General features: G+C 36.5%; 1 protein-coding gene across 3 annotated transcripts; it reads right to left on the bottom strand.

The window, feature by feature from the left end:
* Positions 1–3,062: 3,062 nt before the first annotated feature.
* Positions 3,063–26,940, bottom strand: edil3b (EGF-like repeats and discoidin I-like domains 3b). Of its 3 annotated transcripts, XM_079600331.1 has the most exons (11): positions 26,689–26,940; positions 24,504–24,578; positions 23,455–23,484; positions 22,906–23,034; positions 15,219–15,332; positions 12,886–13,067; positions 10,580–10,735; positions 9,422–9,566; positions 9,160–9,344; positions 6,702–6,857; positions 3,063–4,900 (listed from the first exon to the last, which is right to left on the bottom strand). In XM_079600331.1, exons 1-11 carry the CDS (start codon positions 26,753–26,755, stop codon positions 4,751–4,753), a joined length of 1,389 nt encoding a protein of 462 aa, XP_079456457.1. In that variant the 5' UTR covers positions 26,756–26,940; the 3' UTR covers positions 3,063–4,750. The 3 variants fall into 3 exon arrangements, with proteins under 3 accessions (XP_079456457.1, XP_079456458.1, XP_079456456.1); XM_079600332.1 differs by lacking the exon at positions 24,504–24,578 and having other exon boundaries at positions 3,183–4,900; positions 26,689–26,904; XM_079600330.1 differs by lacking the exons at positions 15,219–15,332; positions 22,906–23,034; positions 23,455–23,484; positions 24,504–24,578; positions 26,689–26,940 and adding an exon at positions 14,249–14,829 and having other exon boundaries at positions 3,183–4,900.
* Positions 26,941–27,393: the final 453 nt, after the last annotated feature.

The following is a 27,393-nucleotide window of genomic DNA, read 5'->3' as shown; positions in this document are numbered from 1 at the left end:
TTTGTTATGGCGTCTGCTTTAAACATTACGATGCTCATGATAACTTTAGTTAAGTCAGTTTGTAATTGAAACTTGTGTTTTATGTTTCATTCTTTAGAAAGTTCAGGAACTGAGATTACGGATTTCCTCTTTTTTATCGCGTTTGGTCTGTTCTTTATCAGTTCTTTATCTTTAAACTAATACATGTCACACTGAATCTATTGTGTGCAGATATTGTCAGGCGGGCCATTTGAAGTGGGTCCTTTTCTTGACTTGCAATGGGTGGAGAGACCAAAGGGACTCTTTGTTTTCACAGAAGCCTCTGTCTGTACTTCCTGTTGACACAAGATGAATGTCCATCACATCCTGTCTCCAGTGTTGGTGCCTGGTGTTTGCTGTCTGATTGACAGCTGAATGAATGAAGCCAAGGCTATCTGTGCTAACAGAGAGATGACTGTTTCCTGCGTCTCTTGGCTGGCTGTGTGCAGGCGTGAGGAAATTCAAGTTAATTTGTTCAAACACTATACATTTATCCACGTTTTTGATATTTTTATATAACATGCTATTTTGTTTTTTAATATAAAGAATAGGTCATAATGCTGTTGTAAACTACTATGCACTGTAATGAAACTGTCCTAAAACTACCACTAGATGGCAGTTGTGTTCTTTGTTGCCATTGGCATCTATTACCACTAGAGGGCGAAATTAATCCACTTTTTTTCTATCCTGCTGTCATTATTCTATAGTGCAAGTGACCCAACTATTTGCTCAATAAATCAAAATGGCCAAAAATCTTAATAGAAAATTTTAACAACTAAAGTAAAACTCTTTGTTCCTTGGCTTACAATTAGGCTACATACTCATTTTAAAAGCTATATCAGCACTTTTTGTGATATGATAATTTTTTTTATTGATAAGCTTAATTCATAATAACGTCAAATGAAAGACAAAACCTAACTTTTTTTTTTTACTCGCAATCACTGCTGTTTATACAATGTTGATTGTATAGTTAGATTGAAAGTATTAATTATTAAATGTTCTTTAAAATATCAGTTAAATGGCTTAAATGCCCATTGAAAACAGGCATACTGTAGTTTTTATACACTTAAAAATAAAGCTTTTTTTTTTTTTAATTGTTCTTCAAACTAAGAAAAAAAAAATTTATTTTAAGAACTGATCAATGAAAGATTATTTGGGGATCCAAAAAATTGTTCTTCTATGTTATGACATCACGTTGAAAACCCCTTTTGGAACATTTTTTTAAAAGTGTATATCAGAGCATTATTAACTTTTGACTTTAACTTCATGATTTACTGTACATCAAAAAAAAGTTCATTTGCTTTATTATTATTATTATTTTTTTTTTGCTGAATTAGAGCTGTGGCTCAGCAGTAATGGAGATGTTAGTGAGGACTCGTCTCTGAGGAACTGGCCTCTTTCGACAGAATTTATGGGCTAAAATTTACGCTCGGTCCTCCACCAGTCAGGATTAGCACATGATTTTTCTCAGACACTCATTTTTTTTTATCAAATAGCAGCTCGGATCATGTGGTCTTGGAAGAATTTGATGAGAAGTCACAGTATGTTAAAAAGTTAACTAATAGATACCATACTTCCCCAGTTGATTGATTATATAAAAAATTGTATCACAAGATTACTTAAAAGTTATTCTGTAATGTTTAAATATGCAAATGACATACAGCCATTTATGCAAGAAACTACCTCAATATGTAAACTATATAAAGTAGTAAAAAAAAAAAAAAAAGTAAAGTTGAAAAAAGTTAGCCAAGTTGAAAATGATCTCGGTGTATTAAGTCTTTGAGTCTCAGTTGAGTTGATTTAGCAAAGCATCCGATGTTTGTGATCTTTCTGAATGCATCTCCGAGTTTTCTTAGTGCTGACATTACCAGGAGATGCAGAAGAAGATGCTCATGCATTGTTCATGTGGTTCAGCTCCGAGGAAGAGCCTGTGAAATAACAGCGTGTTTATTGCTTCAGAAACCTCTGAATTCATGTTGTCCATATAACTAATGTTTTAACTTTGCACTGTTGCGTCGCTCGTGTGGATGGCGTCAAAGTCGATGTTTATCACATCTGCCAGTTCAGGTGAACGAACCTGTCAACTTCAAGTGTTAACGTCTGCCACTTTTCTTCCTTTTCAGCTTGTTAACATGCTTAAAGTCGATTAGCATCTTTGCACATTTGCACTTTGATTTTCAGATGACTGAGGTGTGTGTGTGTGTGTGTGTGTGTGTGTGTCGGTAAACCCTACATTAAGGGGTCAAATTTTCCCCACAAAGATGGAAATATCTGAAATCCTTGTCCTTGTGAGGACATTTTATTGGTCTCCATAAGGAAAACAGTCTATAAATCAAACTAAGTGATGTTTTTTGAAAATGTAAAAATGCAGAAATGTTTCTGTGATGGGTAGGTTTAGGCTTAGGGGACAGAATATACAGTTTGTACAGTATAAAAAGCAGTATGTCTATGGAAAGTCCCCATAAAACAATGAAGTCCAACATGTTTGTAATCCAAATATTGCAACGCTATCTCACGACCAATTCGTACGAGTGATTAAAAGGTGACTAATTCGATAAATTCGTAGGCCTACGACCTTGTCTAAACCCACGTGACGGTTAGGTTTAGGGGCGGGGTCAGGGGTAGGTCATTTGTACAAATTAATACGAATAATATTAAAATCTTAAATCTTACTAATTCGTACGCATGAGGTCGTATGAATTCGTACGAATTAGCCACCTCGTAAAATTCGTACAAATTGCCGTGAGATTTCTAGACTAGGGAAATCCAGCTAAAACAGGTGGAAGCTGGTATACATGGCTTCTAATTGGTCCAAGCTGGTTTATATAGTAAGTCAGGTGGAGGACTAGAAGCAGGTGGACCTGATTTCAACCTGGTAGACCACTTTGGACCCGCAATAAACTACCTGTCAGGTGCCAAAAGCGGTTTGATATGTCAACATACAAAGTCTTTGAGAAATCTGATGTGTGTTACAGAATATACTCCAATCCTCACCCAATAGCTTTCCTGTGCACACTGTATTTTATGAAAGTGATTGTGTGTTTAAGGTCAGGCTGTGTGTGTTTATTGAAGTATGCAAAGTGAAAACATCAGCGAAACCGGAATAGACCAGCAACTAAACGTCCTTATACATATTCAGACTCAGTGGATATAAAACTGTAGATGTGCAGGAACGGTCTCACAGTTTTATTTTTATTTTTAAAATGACCATTACCAGTTCAGTAATACTATATTACATCATAATCAGGTCTGTTCAGTTACTGTCCAGTGAATACTGCAATGAAGAAATAGAAAGCTAGTATAGATATACTTATAACAAACTGCTCCTGCTGTATACTGTATCATATTTACATTTTTAAAAACACTACAAAAGAAATAAATAAAGGAAAAATTGTATGCTTGCTATAGTGCTACAAGTCGACATGAAACGCAGCCTGCAACCCATTTCACTTCTATATTGTGAAACATGATATTCGACGGTACAAAAATTATTTTTTCCCCACCATTTTTCCCCATTTCATGGATACTTGACTTTGAATATATATGAAATACTGAACGGACGCTATATTGTGTTGGAATAATTCTGCCTGTAGCTGTATGCAGGAAGAGTGGGGTAAGATGTGTCGCCCCTTTATTCTAAGCAAACTGCATAATTTTTGTAGAAAAGTCATAAGCAGTAAAAATGATTAATAATTTGAATATTTAAATCTTCTTTTGGGCTGAGATATGACAATGCAAATTATGTGCAGCAACATATAGACTTCAGAATGGGATTATGCATTAGTAAATATATTTACATTTCCCCAATTATTCAATGTACCCCATGATATGTCACAGGTTACCCCTAAAACACGGGGCAAGTTGTGTCACTGAACCACTGTGGCTATTATAGACACTTCTCATTTCAGTCGACATCCTGAAATATGATGATAAATATTAAGGTACAGTCACTTTAGTTAAATTTCAGCAGAAAATTACAGGAAAAAAAACTTTTTATCTCACTATCTTTTAATTTTTTTTAAAGTTTATATCTTATTCATTAGAAAAAAAGTCAGAATAGTGGCTTATAAACTTGCAATTGCGAGAAAAAGTCAGAATTGTGAGATATATACTCATAACTGTGAGTTATAAAGTCAGAATTGGAAGTGTGAGTTAAAAAACTCACAACTGTGAGAAAAAAGTTAAAATTTGTGAGATAGATTTGATAAATTCACCATACAATGGTAAATGTGACAACACCTTTAGTCTTGTGTTTGTGTCAAATAAATCTTAATAAGCGGCACAGTTTACCCCACTCTCCCCTACTTATCATTCTTTGATTTTGCTTTTACTGAATATGAATAAATTATAAACGACATCATTCAGTAGTTAATATACATAAATGCATAAGAGCGTTAACAACAGTTCTCAGAACCTCCTTCTAATTTTCATAAATCATGAACTGGAAGTGCTATTCTAGCAGGTGACCTTTGACCTGAGTGGATTCAATTGACCTATTTCAGCTGTTTATACTCTGAAATAAAAGTAGTCAGTTGTACGATGACAGTAACATTTAAAAAGCGTTGTGATTTTTTTTTTGTTAGAGAAAAAAAAATCCATTCAAAGTCACGACAATCATCATCGACTGTAATCAAAAGATCTTTCATTTTCAAAACAGACTAGTAAAGTCTCATAAGCATCCTTGAAAGATCACCATTAGAAATGTTTAAAGTTATTTTTACACAGTGAACTTTCACTGTTCCTCGGGACACCCCAGAAGCTCCGCCCTCATAGTGATGCGTCCGTACCACGACCACGGAAGAATCCGGATGAACCGGGCGTAGATCGGCGGATCTATCACATTCTTCCTGTGCGTTTCATTGTCAAAGTTTCCTTGGAAGATCTGCCAATGACACAGAAGGACAAAGAATGATTAAAAATGCTGTCATTTAAGCGTGCACAATAATGTGGTGGTAAAATAGGCCATATAAAGCAAACGTTTGGCTTTCACACACCCTTAACCCGCGCTCTTTTAATAGCACTCTTTAAAGGACGTCGTTCACAGATTAGTCCTCAGAGAGAATCTATTCCAGAAGGCCGTCTCTTATCAGCGCTGTCAGAGTAGATTACCCAGCCAACACCACTAACAACCCCCAGCCATGACACTCATGACCTTACAGTGTGTGTGTGTGTATTCAGAGGACAAAAACTCTGTCTCGGTGTATTCAGAGGGAAGGAAGAGGGTTATGATGAGGAAAGATCACATATCACATCATTTGACTAAGAACAGTGAAAAAAATTATAGTTCACTTAGAAATTAAAAATGTGTCAGTATTACTCACCCTCATGAATATTAAACCTGTATGACTTCATTCCGGGGAACATACAATTTTGAAAAAATGTGCTAGTGAATCATTTGCATAATCATTCGAAATTCATTTATTAAAATGATTAAATAATAAATAGCATTATTGGCCTAGACTACCATTCAAAAGTTTAGAGTCGGCAAGATTTTTCAATAGAAGTCTCTTACAGTATGCTCACCATACTGCATTTATTTGATCAAAAATACAGGAAAAACAGAAATATTGTGAAATTTATTAATTTAAAAGACCTGGTTGCTATTTTCATATATTTTTTAAATGTAATTTACTCCTGTGATTCAAAGCTGAGGACACATGATCCTTCAGAAATCATTTTAATATGCTGATTTGATGCTCAAGAAGCATTTCATATTATTATTGTTATCAATGTTGAAAACGGTTGTGCTGCTGCTTAATATTTAGTGGAAACAGTGATAAAAAAAATTTTGTGTCAGAATTCATTAATGAATTGAATGTTCCAAAGAACAGGATTTATTTTAAACACAAATCTTTTGTAAAATTATAAATATCCTACTGTCACTTTTGATACATTTAATGCATCCTTGCTGAAAAAAGTATTCGTTTTTTATCTTAATGACCTCATACTTTTGAATGGTAGTGTGCTTATATATTATTACTGTATGTATAAAAGTCTTTTTGTGTTTATTTAATTAAAAACGCTGGAAAACATGCTATGATTATTTCTAGACTTTCAATGCATTTTAGTTCTTATATTAAACAATCTATCTGGCTACAGTGGCTTCTAGAAAATAATATAGTTATATATTGGATATAGCCAAAAATCCAAACATATTTAATTTATATACAATTTTAATATTTAATAAGTCATATTATATTTAGTTTAAATATATACAGTAATAAATCAATCAATGCAGTAAGAACACCTTAGCAATCACATAGCAACACTGGCATCAGTCAAGTTATATTTGTCTAATGAACGTTAAATAGAAACCACTGTCTCGCTCTTCTCCATAGAATGACTGCTGGAGTTTTGTGTCTGACAAAAGCTGGAAAAAGCTGGAAAAGAGTCTTGTCAGCTGCAGCCGCTCCGGACGGGAAGCATGGAGGTGATTCTTCAGCTGGAGGTGAGAGATTGTCATAAAAATGCTGAGAGCTTCAAAATTTCTCACGGCTAATGCCAAAGTCATGTCCTTCACTGAGTTTGTGTGAGAGGCTCCATCTATTCCTTACAATCAGCCGAGGGAGTTTTATAGAAGACATTCAATTCTCATAAAATGTATTTCGAATGGCATCAAATACCAAAAATGAAACGTAGGGGTTCGTTCACATACTCTGTTGAACACACAGCAAGTGTCCTACCTTATCCTTCTGTTGTTTCTCGTCCTGATATATGAGCCATCTCTCTCCATCATTACTGAATGCCAGTTTAAAGGAACCGACAAACTGCACATGCCCGAAATCTTTGGCTCCTTGGGTGATAATGCCGGTGATTTTGGTTGTAATCAGCAAATCCATCTAGAGAGAGAGAGAGAGAGAGAGAGAGAGTGAGAGAGTGAGTGAGTGAGTGAGTGAGTGAGTGAGAGAGAGAGAGAGAGAGAGAGAGAGACAGAGAGAGAGTGTTTCTACATACAGTATATCACTTAAGAAGCACAAACTTCTAAAACATCTACTATAATACAATTAAATGTTTATGATTTGTATGTTGTTTAAATAAATATTAAAGCTACACTGTGTAATTTTTTAAGGTGATTTCTTAGCAAAAAAACACGTTGTTCTTTCAAAATTATATGTGCTCCTTAATGTGTAATTACTTCTACCAACTAATCAAGTATTCTCGTAAGCGTAAATCTGCCATTTATAATACATACGGGTGAGTCGCTCGAATGGTGGCAGCCATGTTGCGCCTCCATCTTGAAAATACATTAGCCAAAGAGGGACATACCTGGAAATTCAAGCTTCGCCTTTCGCGCTTTTACACTCAGTGGCACCGTGACGAATGCGAGGGGAGATTACTCGTGACTGCCGACAGATTTGAAATATTACGGCCACCGTAGGAGTTAAAACGCCCTCGGGATGGGAGGGGCTAGAAAGTAATATTCAGTTGGTAGTCATATACAATTTCACCGCTAGATGGGAGTAATTCCTACACCGTATAGCTTTAAACTTGCTATTTTAATAATTATGAATATAATTTAATATTTCTGGAAATACCTCATATGATAAGATATTTATGGATAATTCATATTAAACCATATGTAGGCATATTATTAAAATATACAGCTGTTATATAAATAAGCTATTCCGTTTCCTCTCTCTCTCTCTCTCTCTCTCTCTCTCTCCCCCTCTCCCTCCCTCCCTCCCTCTGTGTTATTTTTTCATGAGCACTGAGGTTCTGCTTTCTGACCTGGCCTGACGTGAACAGCATTCACAGCAGCTCTGCAATCTCAGAGGAGGTTTTGAGCGGCTGGGCTCGACTCTGCAAGCGTGCCGGTGTCATATAATATATACATTAGGCCGTTCTCTCGGATCCAATTTCCCAATCTCAGTTCAATGGATACAGACTCAGCCATTTAAAAACACCACGTTCTGAGCCCGAGCTCAGATTTACGGTTCAGGGCAAACCCTGATAATGATAACAGTCTACCGGTTTAGCTAGATTAGTGATGTTGGTGGTACAGTAGCTGACCTCAAACTGACCTGAGTGTACATGGAAGATTATGGACCAAATGAAAGATTATTTGATTGCATGAGGATGAATAAATAGATTGATGCCACATCTTACCACCCACCATGTGTCAAATTCAGCCCACTTGGATTTCTAAATGATCCCATTGGCTGAAATAACTTTTGTGATATGGTATCCTATTTGGTGCCTCCTTAGAAATCATGAACTGACCACATAAATATCCTCTGGTTGTCTTAAAAATAATACCAGCTGTTTATCACTCAAGTTTGTGTTGTCACTGTGACTTTTTAACTCCCTCAGAGGCAGAAATTGAAAATGAAAGTTTCTGCGACCGTACAAAGTCATGGATATTTAATGAAGTAAGCATTGTGTAGTTCATGATTGGTCGTCTGTTGCTAAATAACTCAGCATAATATTTGAGCGGCTTTGGCACCACAATCCCAGAGAGGGCTTCATAAATCAGAATATATTGTGTTTTTAACTATGGGTTTAAAAATAATGACACAGTGAAAAGCTTTATATTGTACAGCTTGCTGATCTATTTAGTTTTTAATGAGCAAAATATATATTTTTTCACTTTTAATGTCTCCTTGCTGAATAAAAGTATTAATTTCGTCCAAAAAAATATATTTTCTTGGCACACTTTGTGACTCTTAGTACCAATTGAGCATCATTTAAACACCAAAGCCGGCCTGAGTATTCTTGCTGACCATGTCCATCTCTTTATGACCACAGTGTACCATCTTCTGATGGATACTTCCAACTGGATAGCAATCCATGTCACAAAGCTCAAATCATCTCAAACTGGTTTCTTGAACATGACAATGAGTTCACTAAACTCAAATGGCCTCCACAGTCACCAGATCTCAGTCCAGTAGAGCAGCTTTGGGATGTGCTGGAACGGGAGATTCACATCATGGATCTGCAGCAACTGCGTGATGCTATCATGTCAATATGGACCAAAATCTCTGAGGAATGTATCCAGCACCTTGTTGAATCTATGCCACGAAGAATTAGGGCAGTTTTGAAGGAAAAAGGGGGTCCAACCGGGTACTAGCGAGGTGTACCTAATAAAGTGGCTGATGTGTGTACAGTAATAGTGTAATACAGTATGAAAGTCTAAAGTCTGACCTGCAGCCACTGTGATTGGTCGTTATGGGCTGATGTCCATGCGTTGACCTTGCCCTGTTTGTCCAGTCTGGCCTTGGAGGGTTCCCAGGAGAACATGTCCATGTTTAGGGTCTGAAACACACTGGAGGAGGTTATTTGATAGTCCTGGATGTGTCCGGTTTTCATCCCCATGGGCTCTGAGCATCCTGAAAAACAATTGCAAGAGTGAACATACTTCTCATGACTGTGTCGAACACTGCGCACATAGTGTCAAAACACAGACCTGTGAGCTCACAGCCCAGGAGCTCCATGCGCAGTGTGCAGTGTTTCCGGCAGACTTGTGGGTAAATGCGGATATACTGCGCTTCAATCGGCGGGCTGAAGGAGTTGGCAGAGGGGGCGTTGTTATCGCTATTTCCTGTGAACATCTGCATTAAAATAACAAAACTATTAATAGCAAAAATAATCGTGGTCAAATATTCATGTACAATAATGCTAAATCATATAATAAGTTAATTTAATGTCTCTCACATCACGCTGCACTGTTTTTTACCAACATACCGGTACACTACTGTTCAAAAGTTCAGGGTCAGTAAGATTTAAACAAATAAAAATAATAATAATAGAAATTAATACTTATATTCTGTAATAAATTGATCAAAAGTGACAGTAAAAACATTTATAATGTTGCAAAAGATTTACATTTAAATATCAAATAAATTCTGTTCTTTTGAAATTTCTATTAATCAAAGAATCCGTAAACAAACGAGTCACGGTTTCCAACTAAAATATTAAGCAGCAAAACTGTTTTCAACATTGATAATAATAAGAAATATTTTTTGAGCAGCAAAATTAAGCATATTAAAATAATTTCTGAAGGATCATGTGACACTGAAGGCTAGAGTAATGATGCTGAAAATTCAGCTTTGCACCGAAGTACATTTTAAAATGTATTTAAATAGAAAACAGTTACTTTAAATTGTAATAATATTTCAGCATATTACTCTTTTTCCTGTATTTTTGATCAAATAAATGCAGCCTTGTTGAGGATAAGAGACTTCTTTCATTCATTTTTCTTTTTAATCTTACTGACCCCAAAATGTTAAACAATAGAGTATTTTTTATTATTTAATACGATAATTTTAATTATAAAATTTAAAGTCAAATCAATATGTACTTTTATTTATTATCATAAAAGCAAGAATTCATATATAGCTGGTCTAAATTATGATAAATGCTACATTGAAGGAAGGGATAAAATAGTTTTCCGGCAGATTTCTTGCAGATATATATAATTAGAGGAGTCTGACTGATAAAAATTAAAATTGGAAAGAGGGCCGAGTCGGCAGGAGAAGTTCTTAAGCGGACAGTTTCTCAATTTAAAAAAATCCCCCTTGGGCTCTCTCATCTCCTCTGGAATGAACGGCGTGCCCCGTCTTACCATGTCCTCATCTGTGTCCTTGACTTTAAACACGCTCCAGGCCTTCCCGTCTTCGCTGTACGCCACTTTATATGATTTCACATACTCGGGGCTTCCGATTCGCTTGGCACCCTGTGTTATCAGTCCGGTCACCCTCATCCTGCGCTGTAGATTTATCTGTGAGGGGAAAGCACGAAATCGATGGCCTCAGCGTACAAGATGAACGAGTGAAGCCTCGTGGGCTGTGGAGTAATCATTTGTCCCTATCAGAAATTGCTGTGGTAGAGAAAATAATGGCTGTGTATCTGGAGAGGGGCTGTATGGAAGTTAGCTATGAAAGTTTGCACTGTAAAAAGCAAATAAATCTGATATAAATTGTAAATAGAGGTCAAAAGTTGAGTTCTGGAAGTAAAAACGGCATTTATTTTTTGAGACAAAGAGAAAATCACTTACTGCTCTTGTCTGAATAACTTTTTTAATAAAGATTAATCTGTTTAATTTATGCAGTGAAGACTATGCAGCCATTTTACATTTTTACAACAGCCATGTTATTTTATATTTGTTAACTTTATTACATTTCTGAACCTGAAAGTGAAAGTGTTTTTTGCGAAAACACTTTCATGGCCGGTAAAAAATATTTATGCTTGGTAAAAAAAATTAAGTCACCGGTCATTGGCAAGTGTGGAAAGAAGTTAGTTTTAGGCCCCGCTTGTAAACCTTACAAGACAGACCTGTTGGGAGTTACGAGGTTGTTAATGATTAATTAGTGGTGAAAAACTACATTACCCATGATGCTGTACAGAAAATTCCACTATTCAGAGAGTAGTGGCGAGCAAATCGCCCCAAAAGAACTGCCCAGTCCCGATGAAGCGCCACGACTGACGTAATCCAGTCGGCATATTTAGCAACAAATTTAAAATGCATAGTTTCTATAGATATTATCATGAACTTTAAATTAATATTTTTTTACGTCATTTGCAATGCTTCATGGGATTGTAGTTCTTTCCATCAGGAAAGTTGTTAAGTCGGACTAAATGGAAAGAATGCTTCCGGAACCAACACCGGTGAAACTTCCCACTGGCGGGAACTAACAAACTCTGATAGTGGCTGTTAATCACTAAAACTGGTTTACAATAAGGTTTCATTAGTTAACTACATTAGTTAACATGAACTAATAATGAACTGCACTTCTACAGCATTTATTCATCTTTGTTAATGTTATTTTCAAAATGTACTACATTATTAAAATCAAAAGTTGTATTTGTGAACATTAGTTAATGCACTGTGAACTAACATGAACAAACAATGAACAGCTGGATTTTTTATTAACTAACGTTAAGAAAGAGTATCAAATACAGTAACAAATGTATGGTTAGTTCATGTTAGTTAATGCAAATTAACAAATGAGACCTTAAAAAAAAGTTTTACCATAAAATTAATACAAATTAAATGTATTAATGTATATTAATAATGTAATGTAATGTATATAAATGTATTTTATTTACAGTTTTTACAGTTTTATTTTAAACATTTGTCTTTTCTATAGAACAATGTCAATATAAAGGCCAATTATTTTATTTAGAAAAGAAAGTCTTTATATCACACTTTTTTGGGGGCCGGGGGGTGGGGGGGGGGGGTGTCTACCCTTGCCATCTACCCCATTCTGAGTTGGATCATCACTTGATGTCCAATATAAAATGTGGGTCCTGATGCAAAAACCAACTCTGAAGCAGCAATGAGAACATAGACAAACAGGCAATGCCGTTTTCCAGCAACAAACTGAGGTCTTATTTAAAAGCATATTGGCATCAAAGCCTTCTTTAATCTTGAGAGCACAAAAATGGAGTCAGGCTGACGCAGGACGCCAAGCAGAACAAGGCCAGGGACGCTGGTGTTGTGTGGGCATAGCTGGTGGCAGTGTGTGGTTACCACTTAAGTCATTACTGTGGCTGTGAACGCCCACAATGTTCTCTCTGTGTCTCCTAATGAAATCGTGCCTTTAGAAGTCCGAAAATCTCTGATGTAATTTGCCTCCAAGTATAAACTAATTACTGTGGGGTGTTTATACTTTTCTTTGAAAGCAGTTACTGTGCTGGATGGTTGGTATACAGCTTTGAAGTTATGTTAAGGTCGTTGTTATCTAGTGGTTTTGCTAAGGCAAGCACCACTATTACTATTGCTCAATTTTTGCTCGTGAATTGATATTCAGTTATTTAAAAAAGTATGAGATGACACTTGAATGTGTACTGTATTAGGAAATGAATAGTCTTCATGGTGACGTCAGATTGGCAGATTTTCATTTAATGCAGTCAATGTGGCAGGATTACCTGAATCCACGGATATCGATCGCCCTCGGCTGCGCTCCAGGCGTTGACGAGGCCCTTCTTGTTGAGCCGGGCGAAGTACGGGAACCACTTCTGCAGGCCGAACAGAGCTCGATGTGTGGAGGAAGCTGTTACCTGCTGGTTGGAAATGATCCCCCCTTCCATCCCTAAAGGTCCAGAACATTCTGAGAGAATAGACAGAGAAAAGAGATCTTAACATATTCAGTTGTTTCTTTCTCATAGACATTTAACTGGATTTTGCTTAACCCTCTGGTTGGTGTTCAGTCATATTCAGTTTTTTTTTTCCAGAATTTTTTACCTCATCGGATTGGTACAAAACTTGGTAACGGTTTTGGCACTTGCTGTGTGAACACAGAAAAAAATCATGGATATGGTTAAATGGTCCTGAACAAAATAGTCACACTTGTATTGTTTGCTGGGAGACAAATTTCATCTATTGGAAAAGTTTGGTCAAGATATCAACCTCAAATTTGGAACACAGCTTGTTTAGATTTATGGTTTACAGTTTTAGAGTAAAACGTATTTTGGAAAATACATATTTCATTTTAAAATGTAGGTAATTTTATTTTCAGGTCTATGCTCAAAAACTGAACGAATTGACTCTTCTTTTTACTGAATCAAACGCATACAGCACCAAATTAGTATAGTTTGATTTAAGAACGGATGACTCTTATGTTTTTAGTTAATCAACAACATACAGTACCACTCGACCAGTGAAGTAAGATTCCTGCAATACTGACTCTTATGAGCGGTTTCTTGCTAGTGAATCAGTCACATACAGCTTACAACTTCTGTTTTACGTTAAGGTAAAGTTAAAGATACACAGTTAAGATGTCAGTTAAAATAAATGAATGAAATATGTTGTTCAGTATATAGGCTAAGGCTATATAGCTAAGACGTGTTAGTATTATTGAGATACTATTCTACTTTTCCATTTTCATTTTATTTTTATTTAAAGTTTTAGTACTTTTTGGGTTATTTTTATTCATGTCTTTATATATATATATATATATATATATATATATAAGTTAAACTACATGAAAATGAGAAATATTTCCTTGGCAAGTTTTTTTGAAATATATTTAATTTTATTTCAGTTATAGTTCATTTTATTTGAAATAACGAAAAACAATTTTTTTTATGCTTTTATGTATTTTTTATTTAACTATAATAACCCTGGCTAAGACCAATAATTAGATTGCTTTTATGCCACCTCTATTTAAAAATATATTTAAAAAGTCTGAAAACTTTACTTATGTGAGAATTGATTTTAATCGAATTACTTCTTATCTGGATCTTAAAGAATAAATACAATAAGGGAAGATTTAGCAATTAAAAGGAATACCACAAACGCAGAGTTCTTTGGTCTCAAATGCTAAAATGATAATGTCATTCCCGCAGGTTCCCGCCACAGGCTCCGCATCGGCCCCTGAAATGCCATCTTTCTCCGTTTTGTCCTCGAAAACATCTGTCAGCTCTGAACTTTTGGAGGCAACGTCCTTGGATTCATCGATGGATGTTGTGTCCTTGCTCTCACACACAGAGATGCTGTCTTCGCTCTCGAAGCCTAAGACGTCCTCCCTAGGGTCATTGCTGTCATCGTTTCGTCCACCTGCGGAGATGGCGCTCGCTCGCTGGGACATTAACGGAGTACTTGAACCGTCTCCACTTAATGATCGCGCCGACTGGGGAGATTCGAAAAGGAGCCGCAGGCTGTTCAGACTCGCCCGTAGGGAGCTTTTCCTGCTGTGCCTGGACAGCATGATCGCAAACCAAACCTTATCGAGGGATGTAACTTTATATACGCTCCTCTGAGAGCCGTGTAAGTAAGAGTGCATGACTGTAATCTTCAGCTAATTCTTTAATGCACTCATAGATGCGTTAAGCTACAGATGGGAATATCTTGTTTTGAGTCAGCACAAAAAATACCAACAAATAAGTCACGGTTATGTAAGTGTTGGTATTCTCTCGAGTCCTCGAGCGTACAGTGAGTTATGAGGCGTTTCTGGCATGCTCAGGCGCACAAACGTCTAGGAAATGTTGCATGGACAAAAATAAGCAAAACAGAATCAGTTCCCCGCCGGAATTCATTGAAATGACAGAATGATTTCAGGAGCAATGTGGTACCCTACTCTGTCAATGTCATATTGGCCTCATTCACTCAGATTCTCCTAAAAACGCCGTCGAAGGCAGATGGCTCTCATCCCCAAGTTGACACACATAATCTAGTTTTAGTTTCCTCCTCAAGAGCTGATAACGAATGTTTATGCACATGGGTTTAATTAAATGAGGTGATGAAGTCGATTCTCACTTACTGTACTGACAGTTCCGCCCCATGTATTCGCCAGGACATCGGCAGGTGTAGTTCGCTCGCAGGTCTGTGCAGCTTCCTCCATTTTTGCAAGGATTTTTCTCGCACTCGTTAACATCTGAAAAGACAAGCAGACATCCAATGACACCTCAGGAAATGATCAAAAGTGACAACTTGAAAATGTCAAAAATGGTTTCTAGGGGTGTAACAATATATCGTGCCACAATATATTGCAATACAAAAATGCAACAATATTGTGGATATTGTATATCCACAATATTTACAATATTGTAAACCCGAATAAGTTGGCAGAACTTAAATCATTCAAGGCAATCAATTGCCTCAAATTTTTTAAGTTATGAAACTCAAAGTTTAAGCAGAACTAGCAGATTATTATTTTGTATTATACATTTTAATTGTTCTTAACTTTAAATGTTTGAGTACACCAATACAATTAACTTAAAACTTTCATGTAATCTCAACAAGCTAATCTGCTAACATACTAATTTGCTAACATATTAGCAATAGTATGTTATACAGAAGCACTTGCTGTATGAGTGCAACAATTTAAAGGTCTTATTTTCTCTCAAATCAAACTCATGCACCACTTGTCACCATGATGGTAACTATCCTAAAATCAACATTAACAGAAATTCTTCTAAATTAGTGTAACAAAACATTTAGTCACTAGTAAATCTCCCACTTAACATTAATCTTGCACAAAAAAAACTTAATTTTACTCTCCCTTTCAAGTACCATCGGCAAGCATGCTGGGAAATAGACATCATAGTCGTTTCAGTTAAACTTAAGTTTGTCTAAATTAAAATAAATAATTTCATAAAACTCAAAACAATGAAACAGTTCAGTTTACTTAAAATATATCAGTTATGTGAACTTGAAAGAAAAAGAAAGTGCTAAATACTCATAAAAGTTAATTTGACTGAACTAATTAGTTTAATTTAAGTTTGTCCTACTCAAACCAATTAATTATTTTGAGCATTAGGGTTTACAGATAAAAAATTTCTCAAGTTTTCAGAGTTTTAGTGTCATTACTACATTAAACTACTATACAGTAAATAATGTTGAATATAATGTATAATAATGCAATGGGGGAATATTTGATAATGTCAAATATCTTATGTTACATACCAGTAAAAAGGGGCCTACATTATTTTAAATATACTGTATATAGTCAGTGACAGAGTGCAACCATATTCATCTACAATAATTCTGTATTATCAGCTTCAGAATCATCAATATTTCTATTCTGGTGTCACCGTTGTCCTGTGCATTGCATCAAGCCCAAGCCTATTCATTTACACCCACAATGTAATACCAAATTGAATCAACAGTAAAAATGTTGTTAACCTTTTATCATAATGTCTTGGAGTATCGCATAACATCACATTGTGAGTTCAGTATCGTGATATGTATCGACTCATGACATGAGGGTATCGTTACACCTCTAATTGTTTCTCATTATGTGTTGATTTGCCACAGCGATGAAAAATCTCTCTCATCATACTTTTACGTTGAAACTGGCTAAGATGAACATAATACAGAGAGGGAAATATGATTGCTTAAATGTTGTCCATAGGAGACTTTGACACTGAAGTATCTACTTTGTCTCATGTCAAGCTTAAGCAGATTTTAGGGAAATGTACACATAAGATAAACATAAAATAGTTACGAATTGCCACGAAATCGCGTGATGTTAACTTCATAAGCAGGCTTTGTGACAGACTCCTGGCAGAAAAGCGCATGTCCTATCTTAGACTTATGCTGCACGGACCTCTGGCTTTGATTTTTAAGCAGAACGCAACACAAGAACACAAGAGACTCGTTACAGACAGCATGACGCGGGGTCATCCGAGCAGAAATTCAGGGATCTGCAAGGTGGAGCAAGGCTCAATTGTGTCAGGTATCTGGCAGGGATAAAGCACACCTTTGGGTTTTCCACAGCAGAAGAACACTGGAGGGCAACAGCCAAATCCACAGCTTAAACTGCGTCCCCTCAACAACCTCAAGAACAAACGTGGGATTTAAGGATCTGGTGTTAGATTGCACTGATGGGGTGGTGTCAGAGTAAAAAGAAAAGCTAAAGGAATCGGACTTTTAAAATCTCATTGCAATTTCAAAACACGACGTTTACATTTTAAGAAGAAAAGTCTTGCTCATTGTCAGGATGCTAAAGTGTTTTGGAAGGTTTCCAGCACTTTGCTGCAAAGGTTTTCAGAGTAGTATGTTGCTATGCGGTTACTATACTAGCCTAAATCAGCCTGATATTCTGGTCTCTAGACATTTCTAGATATTCTGGTCTTTAGACACTGGTCACTTGCATTTTAGGTGCACTTAAAGACCCCCCCACCCCCCACCCCCACCCCCCCAACCACACACACACACACACACACACTCCCTCGCTCTACTTTACTTGCTTGAATTAATCAGGCTGTTTTTGATGCTGCACATTTAAACACTACGATGTAAATCTCCTCTGTTGTGCTATGCTAGTTCTCATGTTCTCACCTGGGTGCAGTGATGAATATGCATTGATATGTAAATGTGGGTGGTCATGTCACTGTGCTCATACTGTACTTGTGATGATGACCATTAAGGACCAGATTTAAACAGGTCAAAATTAGCATGCGGCCGATGGGAGCGGATATTTCTGTGGGTGATCTACTGACAAATTCAATTTCATCTCAGGCGCACAATCAGTTATGCCTTTTTTGGGTTGTAAGTACTGTACTTTGGGTTGCAAATACCACTAAACTGACTACCGCAAACCTAAGTAAATCACCTAGCTCGATTCATTTAAATACTCTGCAGCCATTCATTATGCGCCTGAAAGGGAAACTCCTAGAAATGCATATGCAATAAGGTCAGCCGCAAAATAATTGTCCATGCTTTTTCAGCGCTAATTTCTTAAATCCTGACAGTAGTTTTTAATTTCAAAAGAGGGTTTGCGTTGGTGCAAGCTGTTAGTATATCTGGTCCTTAGAATTTTGTTTTGCATTGTGAACATTATAATATGTCACATACACACAACCGCTCAAATGTTTAGGGTAGTAAGACTTCAGCAAGTACTTTAAACTGGTCAAAAGAGACAGTGAAGACATTAGGCCTATAATGTTACAAAATATTTAAATTTCAAATAAACGCTGTACCTTTTAACTTTCAGGGTTTCCACAAAAATATTAAGCATTAAATATTTTCAACATTGATAAATATCAGAAATGTTTCTTGAGCAGCAAATCAGCATATTAGAATGATTTCTGAAGGATCATGTGACCGTGAAGACTGGAGTAATGATGCTGAAAATTCAGCTTTGCCATCACAGGAATTAATTGCATATACATAAACATATATTTCTTCTTCTTCTTTTTTTTTTTTTTAATTGTATTTAACATTATTTTAAAACAAATAATTTAAGCAATTGTGGTAATTCATTGAACTCTTATTTCAAAAAAGAAAGAAATCTGTTTCCATTATATGACCCCCAACACAAAGCATTGTTTTTTCTCTCTCTTTTGGTTCTTTTGGCACATTCATAGAGGGGAACGACCATTGGCATTCAGCCTTCATACAAGTCATGTGCATCCAAGCACCGCTGTCAGTTGCGATAGAACAAACTCGTCCTGATTGGAGGGATTCCCTCCGTGGGGCCAAAGTCCAGGCAGTCAAGCAAGTAAATTGGTGTGAGGAGCAGAGGGGGGTTGGTCAGCTGTCATGCTGGATTTGTGGTAATGTACGCTACTTCCATAATAAAACACAGAGCCTCTGACCTAATAAATGTCCTTTTGAGATGCCCAAGTTCCTTTTGGTTGCCTCTTCTCCTGATCAGAGCTCGTGCCATTGTTGAACACATGCTGATTTCTTAAGAAATGCAAATTCATTGTGCTCAGTCGTGCCAAGCCAACTAGGTTAATGAAGTCAGTGGTGCTTCACACAGTATAAACACTAAGTCAGAACCAGCGCCAGATCCTGGCATAGCCGTTAGGATGGCAGCACTCCCCGAGGTGGCATGTACTTCACTTCTTTATGGCTCCTCCACAACAGTTTCACAGGATTGCACCAATTCTCCTGTGAACCTCTGGAAGGGTTCATTGAAACCTTCATTGAAAATGAATTGTGATCTAGCAGGAAACTTTCCCCCTGCGCTGTACTTTCTCCCCCCCTCTCACTTCTGCTGCAATCTGTCTGCTCATGGTTAAAGCACCGACATACTGTACATAAAGGAAAGAAAAAAAAATAGGAATTCAACATCACAGTTTCTTTCATTTAGATTTTTTACTCTCCCGTTCCAGCACATCCCAAAGCTGCTCTACTGGACTGAGATCTGGTGACTGTGGAGGCCATTTGAGTTTAGTGAACTCATTGTCATGTTCAAGTAACCAGTTTGAGATGATTTGAGCTTTGTGACATGGAGTGCTATCCAGTTGGAAGTATCCATCAGAAGATGGTACACTATCTGTGGTCATAAAGGGATGGACATGGTCAGCAATACTCAGGCCGGTTGTGGCGTTTAAATGATGCTCAATTGTTACTAAGAGGCACAAAGTGTGGCAAGAAAATATCTCGCACACCGTTACAGCACCAGCAGCCTGAACCGCTGATACAAGACAGGATCAACCATGCTTTAGTGTTGTTTACGCCAAACTCTGACCCGACCATCAGAACGACCCAGCAGAAATCCAGACTCATCAGACCAGGCAATATTTTTCCAATCTTCTATTGTCCAGTTTTGTTGAGTGTGTGAATTTTAGCCTCAGTCTCCAGTTCTCAGCTGACATGTGTGCCACCGGTGTGTGTGTTCTGCTGCTGTAGCTCTTCTGCCTCAAACTTTGATGTGTTGTGTGTTCAGAGAGGCTCTTGTGATCTTGCTCTCGGTTGTAACGAGAGGTTATTTGAGTTATTGGTGTCTTTATCAGCTGAACCAGTCTGACCGTTCTCCTCTGACCTCTGGCATCAACAAGGCATTCACAGAACTGACGCTCACTGAATATTTTCTCTTTTTCGTTCTATTCTCTGTAAAGCCTAGAGATGGTTGTGCGTGAAAATCTCAGTAGATTATCAGTTTCTGAAATATTCAGACTAGCCATGTGCTGCCATGATTGGCTGATTAGACATTTGCATTAACAAGCAGTTAAACATGAATAAAGTAGCCAGTGAGTGTATTTTAAGGTTTTAATCACATATTTAATTTTCTTATCTTTTCTAACAAATCTTAATTGAACTCTTTATATATGTTTTGTACACCCTAGTGAAAGAAAATACATTGAAATACATTTATTTTATGCTAAGTATACAAATACATTTACATATGTAAATTCCCTGCAATTGTACTTTTGGTATACAAAACTAATATTCCTAAAGTCTGCTAAATTGGAACAACTAATTTTGTACTTAATGCACTTTGGTTATCCAGAAATAGTGCTGAGGTCCAACTAAAGATATACATAAGTATATTTGATTGTGCTAAGATTTAACTATTGCAAGTATACTTTAGGTACACCTTAAATATCTTATATTTAACGACATTTTAACATAATATCCTTACTAATATTAAAACACATTTTAGGCTTAAAATTAAGAAATGTGCATTGTGTAATAAAGTACTCCAAAACAAATATTTAGTAAGTAAGTCTCAAGCGATATGTCAATAAATATGATAATGAATTTGTAGTATACTTAATATTAAATAAATGTATTTTAAATACATTTTGGTATAGGTTTTCTTTCCACTATAGGGCAAGCTTTGCGTTATAAAGGGCTAAATGGTCTAAGCACCGGATGTCATTTATGTGTAGTGACATACATGTTTTTTTATACATGTCACACTCAGCTAAACATCCTACATGAGGCCAATGCTAATTATACTGAAAAGAACTGAGCAGGTCATGGGGACCGGGGCAGATAATGAATCTGAATGTCATTCTCCAAAAAGAGTTTTCTATGGCCGTTGCTCAGTCTGTTTTCGCCCAGCCTCCAGCTGCTAACCAAGCCTCAGTGTCTTATCTTTCTCAGCTGTACTTTCACTCTGGCATTAATTATAGACTAGGCTTAGCAGTCAATTCAGGAGACAGTGCAAATTAAGGTCACTGATGCACATGTGCGATGCGTATTAGGCTGTGCGGGCAATGTAGAACAGAGCACAGTATTCCTTCTAATACATGACAAATGCAGGAGGTGTGAGGTAACCACAGAAACAAGAGAATCGGGACAAAAAAAACAAAACAAATAATAACAAGCTCTTACAGCAAACAAACAAAAATAGCTGTTTGTTAATTAAGTTGGGGGTTTTTTTTAGATAAAATGAAGCAGAAAAACATGGATATTCACTTTATTGCGGATTCTGTTTCTACACAAGTGAGACTAACGGCCAAATAATACACTACAGCAAGTGTGCTGTCCTGTTGTACATACTTGATATGCGTTCAATCAGTACTCAAGTGGATGATAGATAGTGGGCATTCATTCAGATGTATAGCTTTAAACTAGACGTGTTATTATTATGGTAGCTAGAGATAGAGATTTATGTATATTTGTGTGTGTATATATAAATATATATATATATATAGTAGTGCTGCCACTAACGACTAATTTTCCAACGACTAATCTTTTAACTAATTTTTAGATTAGTTAACTAATCTAAATGACTCATTTAAAAAAAAATCAAGTGTCTGTTATTTCGTTGTGTCCATTTTATTTTCAACTCAACTGAAGGGCCAAAACATAAAATGTCACCTGTTCAAAAACATTATGTATTAACAATCTAAGCATAAGTAACATAAAAATATATATATACATTGACCTGCGTTCTGTTTTCTATCATGCGGCGTGCACGTTTGCGATGATGTAAGATGTACGCAAACGCACCAGGGTTCGGTAGAATTAAGTTGAGTGTGAAACCAGACCAGCGCTGCGGGGTCGCCGAGAACAATCGCGCTCGGGCTCGGACCGCAGCAAACAAGCCAAGCACCGTCACCTGCCAGTCAATAGTAAAACGACACGTCGACTAAAAAGATTGCCGTCGACTATTTTGCATGCTCGAATATATAGTGCTTAGCACACACCCATGCTAAAGTTGACTAAAAAGAGGAATAAAAAACTCATCTTTTGGAAATTTATCTTAATGCCTTAATAAAAAACAAAAAAATTGGAAAACTCCAACATTTAAGGATACCAATTTTCTTTGTGAATGAATAATGTATCATAAATAGATAAATGTTCTTCCTTGTGCATAAGTCAGGACACCCCTATGTTAAATTCCCAGTGAGACTTTTATTTTTATTTTTTGAGATTTTTATTTTTAAAGGCCAGTTATTTCATGGATCCAGGATACTATGCATCCTGATAAAGTTTCCTTGGCTTTTGGAATTAAAATAGCCCCACATCATCACATACCCTTCACCATACCTAGAGATTGGCATGGTTTTATTTCAGTTAGCGGGTTTGATTTGCATGGAGAGATGATCTTATGGAAAGTACCCCATGCCAATCTCTAGGTATGGTGAAGGGTATGTGATGATGTGGGGCTATTTTAATTCCAAAGGCCAAGGTTACTTTATCAGGATGTAAGTATCCTGGATCCATGAAATGACTGGCATTTAAAATAAAAAATCGGCCTGATTTTGAAATATTAATACTGACACTATAATAATGTGCCTAAAAAAGACAATGTTTCTTACTGTGTTGGCAGTGGACACCATCGAAGCCAAGTGGACATCTGCACAAATATCCGACAAAAGTGTCACCGCGGTAGGTCTCACTGAGTTCACACACCCCTCCGTTGTGACATGGGTTTGGGCGGCAGAGCCCTGAATCAGAAAAACACAGTATCTGAAACCTGCAGGATTCATTTGAAGTGGTGTTTAAAATCATACTCGCAGGTTCATGTGTAAGTGAACTTGATGTTCAGTGTGCTTGATCACACGCACTATTCCCACAAGGTGATTATTATTTCATGCCTTTCAGCTCAGTCTGAACATCACACTTTAATACTGCATTGCCTCTACAAGACGATTCCAGACTTCCTAATGAACGCTAAGCAGATGTTTTAATGTGAATTAACAAGTGAATGAAAATTGAGGCTGACATCATTTATGTTCACGGCTCATAAGCCGAACATGAGCCATATGCCATTCATATCTGGAGTCTCAAGTGAGGAAGCTCATTTGAACCTTTCTTAAAATGAAGAGAAGAGACCATTAAAGGAGACTTCAAATAAACAAACTCACCGATTTCAGATCGCTCTTCCCAGTCTGATGCTGTTGAGAGAGCAGAATGTACAGTTTGTGAAATTCTGGTATATTCTATCGTCACTATTACAAATAAAAATTCTAATTAGATCCTTCCACTACAAACGTTTTATTCATTTACAGGAAAAGAATGTAAAAATGCTACTGTAAACTTGGTTAACTCACCATTTAAGTTACCTTACCATACTGTACATGTTTATTATATGTAATTGTATTGTAAAAAACTATCAAATAAAAAACTATGACTTAATATTTTACAGCGAAAAACACTAAAAGGACATTCCCATAAGTCTCTGCCTGACACCACATATGATTCATTTTGTATAAATAATTTTGTTTTCTACATTTGCAAGCCAAAATTCAGATCTGAAGAACCATAGCAACTCAAGAACAGCCAAAACTGTTTTTTGATAAGAATATGTTTTTTTGCTCAATCTAAGAATCTTACGAGAAGCTTTATTTGTATGAGTTTGGTGAAATAAAACATCACTTTAGGCCCGTTCACACCAAGAACAATAACTATAAAGATAACGATAAAAATCATTCTAAATTTATAAGAATAGCAGAGCCCACACCACAACTTTTACAATAAAAAGGCACAGAGAAACGATATAGTTGGAATCACTTTCAGAACGTTTTTTTTCCCCAGCTGATAAACGATAAAAACACTGACAGCCAATCAGAATCCATCATGCTTTAAAGAGCTCGAGCATTTAAAGGGCCAGACGATAAACTTCAGCGTGTGCTTAGAATAAACAGAACAATGATGTGTGTTGGTGTGGACGCTAATATAGAAATCATTATCGTTATAGTTATCGTTCTTCGTGTGAACGGGCCTTTAAACCTTGCAAACTCATGATACGTTGTCAGATAATGATAAATAGAAAAAACACTTAAAACTCAACTCAGAGGCACATATCGTTCCATAAATGTTGTCTTACAGAGAAAAATTTCAAGAAATTAAATCTCATGGGCCTTTAGGCTTCTCGAATCCAAAAGGACACATTAAAAGTGGCTTAAAAACTCACAGGAAACATTTTCTTCAGCTGGTGTACTGGGACAGTCAGCACCGTTCTCACACGGAACCGGTTCACATACTTCACCTACAAAACGTGTAAACGTGTAACCTTGTATAAACAGAAAATGAATACATCTTTTCCAAAGACAAGTCAACTCTATAACTTGGAAATGTGTGTTGCAGAATGATGCACATGTCTGTGATGCTATCCGTAGCCACGCTGTCATTTCCACCTAAATTATTCAGCCACAGGAATCTGGAGAGGAACTTTGAGTGTTTACACAGGTGTCTGTGTCGGCTAAACTTTGGAATACACTTGCTGACTCTTAAAGATGCAGCGCAGATGTTTAATGGTGACAAAATGTCAGTGTTTCAGAAATGTGTAAGGTTAAGTGAGATGGAAAATAGGGGAAAATAATTTGTGAAAGAAACACTGGTGATGGAGCTGTCTAGATTCACAATGACCCGACACAACCTGAGGGCATAAAGCTCAGAGTGGATTATAGTAGCACGATCCACACGGTACAATGAATTTCACACTGCCACATTTGTTGTGTTATGTGCATTGATAAAAAAAACACTGGCACTGAAAACTTGCTGCAATTTGATTATGGATAACACAGTAAATCGGGAAGGAAATGAATGATTCCTCAAAGCTTACAGTTTATTTTAACAAAACCCTCATCAAAATGTACCAGGGTAATTACAGTTTCCACCAAAAAGTAAACCTAGTTATTGCTACTGGGGTAAAACTGTGGTACTGTAACTTCACTAACAAAAAAATACTATGGTATCATGGTAATAATGTAGTTGTTGGGACAGGTACCATGCCAATATTATGTTTTTGTACATGTGGTTTGAAGAGCACTACCAAAAGTTTGGGGTCAGTAAAAAATATTTATTATATATAATTTTTTTTTTTTACAAAATGAATATAATTATGAATTCAATTGATCAAAAGTGACAGTAAAGACAGTTATAATGTTACAATTTATTTTGATGAATACTTTCTATTCATCAAAGAATCCTGGAAAAAACACATTACAGTTTCCACAAAAATATTAAGCAGCACAACTGTTGTCAATATTAATAATAAGAAGAAATGTTTCATGTGACACTGAAGACTGGAGTTGATGCTGAGAATTCAGCTTTGAATCACAGGAAAAAATTACATATTTATAATTTTAAAATAGGCTATATTGAAATAGAAAACTAATATTTTTAAATTGCAATAATATTTCACAATATTACTGTTTTTACTGTAACCTATTACACGGTAGATTATATGGTTTGTATATTTTACTGTAAAAAATATGGTATTTTGGTGAAGACTATGGCTCATAAGTACATTGTACATTTTTGTAAGCATCTGTGTTCATTTTAAGAAATTGTAGGTTGAAAAACACAACAGGTTTCAATTAAACTAAAAAATTTACTAAATATGGTATTTTGGTTGAAACAATGCACATTGTACACATTCTGTAAGTGTTAAAATGATCATATTAATTTTAATAAATTGTATGAAAAAACAAGGTTTATAGCTAAAAACAGCTCTAATAAGTAATATTACACAAAAAACTCTATCACAACAACACTAACCTAGTTGATTTCTAATGACATCTCAGTGACAGTCCATTACTGAGTCATTCGCAAAGGTCAGCAAGAGATGCACATGACATTTAACAACAACCACACAGAGTTCAGCCATTAAAAACACCAAGGTGATGTTTCAGGCTTGCAGATGACAGTCTTTTTATGCCTATTTATTGTGCAGATGACCTCTGGATCACCTCAAAGTAATATCAAACAAATATCACAGATCATAACAGCGTTATGAGCAATGAAACATGCACAAGCAGGCGTTTTACTATTCATTGCCATCTTTATGTGTCAAGCAGCTGCATGTAGGCTACTTGGATTAATATCATATTTAATTGAACGTCTGTTAGAGGGCGCTGATCAAGTGATCATAAGCCAGAAATAACCCGGTATCTCATTATCATCTCCCTCATGAATTATGACTGAGGACGTTTGAATAAAACACCGAAGTGTTGCTGCTGATATCCGACCTGCGAATAAACGCATTAAACGTTGTCTGGAAGTTCTGGCGTGTGTGATCAACTTAATTTAGGTTTGTTCTGTGCAAATGCGAGTCGTATGTTATAAACACAGAGAGTTGTGTTCAGTGAACTCACCCGTGGATGTCGGATGTGGGATGGACGCAGCAATGCGGGCGACCAGGAACAAAAATAAAGGAAGCATCGCGAGGGAACTTGTGTATGTCCGCTGGTTCTCCGGTAAAGCCTCGATCCGTCCCGTGTTTCAGCTGTGATGATGCAGATATAATGTCAGAGAGATGCTGTGACTCCGAGCAGTGATGCTGCTGCTGCTGCTGATGCTTCTTACTGCAGTGATGAAGATGATGATGGAGACTCGACACTGGCAGGATCACAGCATCAGTGAAGACGCACCCACTGATCCATTCATCCGTGCATCAAATAATAAACTTTAATATCATCTTTGGCATACAGGGAATTTAATATTGCTACAATAAAACAAAATACAAAACAAAGGAAGAACTTAAAGGGAAAAAAAAATAAGGGCACGTACTTGATTTGATTATCCAATATCCCTGATGTGCAACTTAAAATCCCCACGTGCAAATGTCATATCTCATCTTAGCCTACTTTGGCTGTTTTACAAGAAAATAAAAACACGTCTTACATCGAAGATAATCATGTTTTATGTGTTCTCATTATGATTACAAACATGTTTATTTATTGCACATGTAATGTTCTTCATTGCACATTCATACATTTAGTAGGCTAGCTTGATGATCACCTCAAAGTTGTGTGTGTGTGTGTCTGCCGCCCTCTGTAGGTCAACAAGAGGAAGTAACA

Source organism: Phoxinus phoxinus, assembly GCF_949152265.1.
Source record: "Phoxinus phoxinus genome assembly, chromosome: 23".
NCBI lineage: Eukaryota > Metazoa > Chordata > Actinopteri > Cypriniformes > Leuciscidae > Phoxinus > Phoxinus phoxinus.
This window is presented reverse-complemented; position numbering and strand designations above follow the sequence as displayed.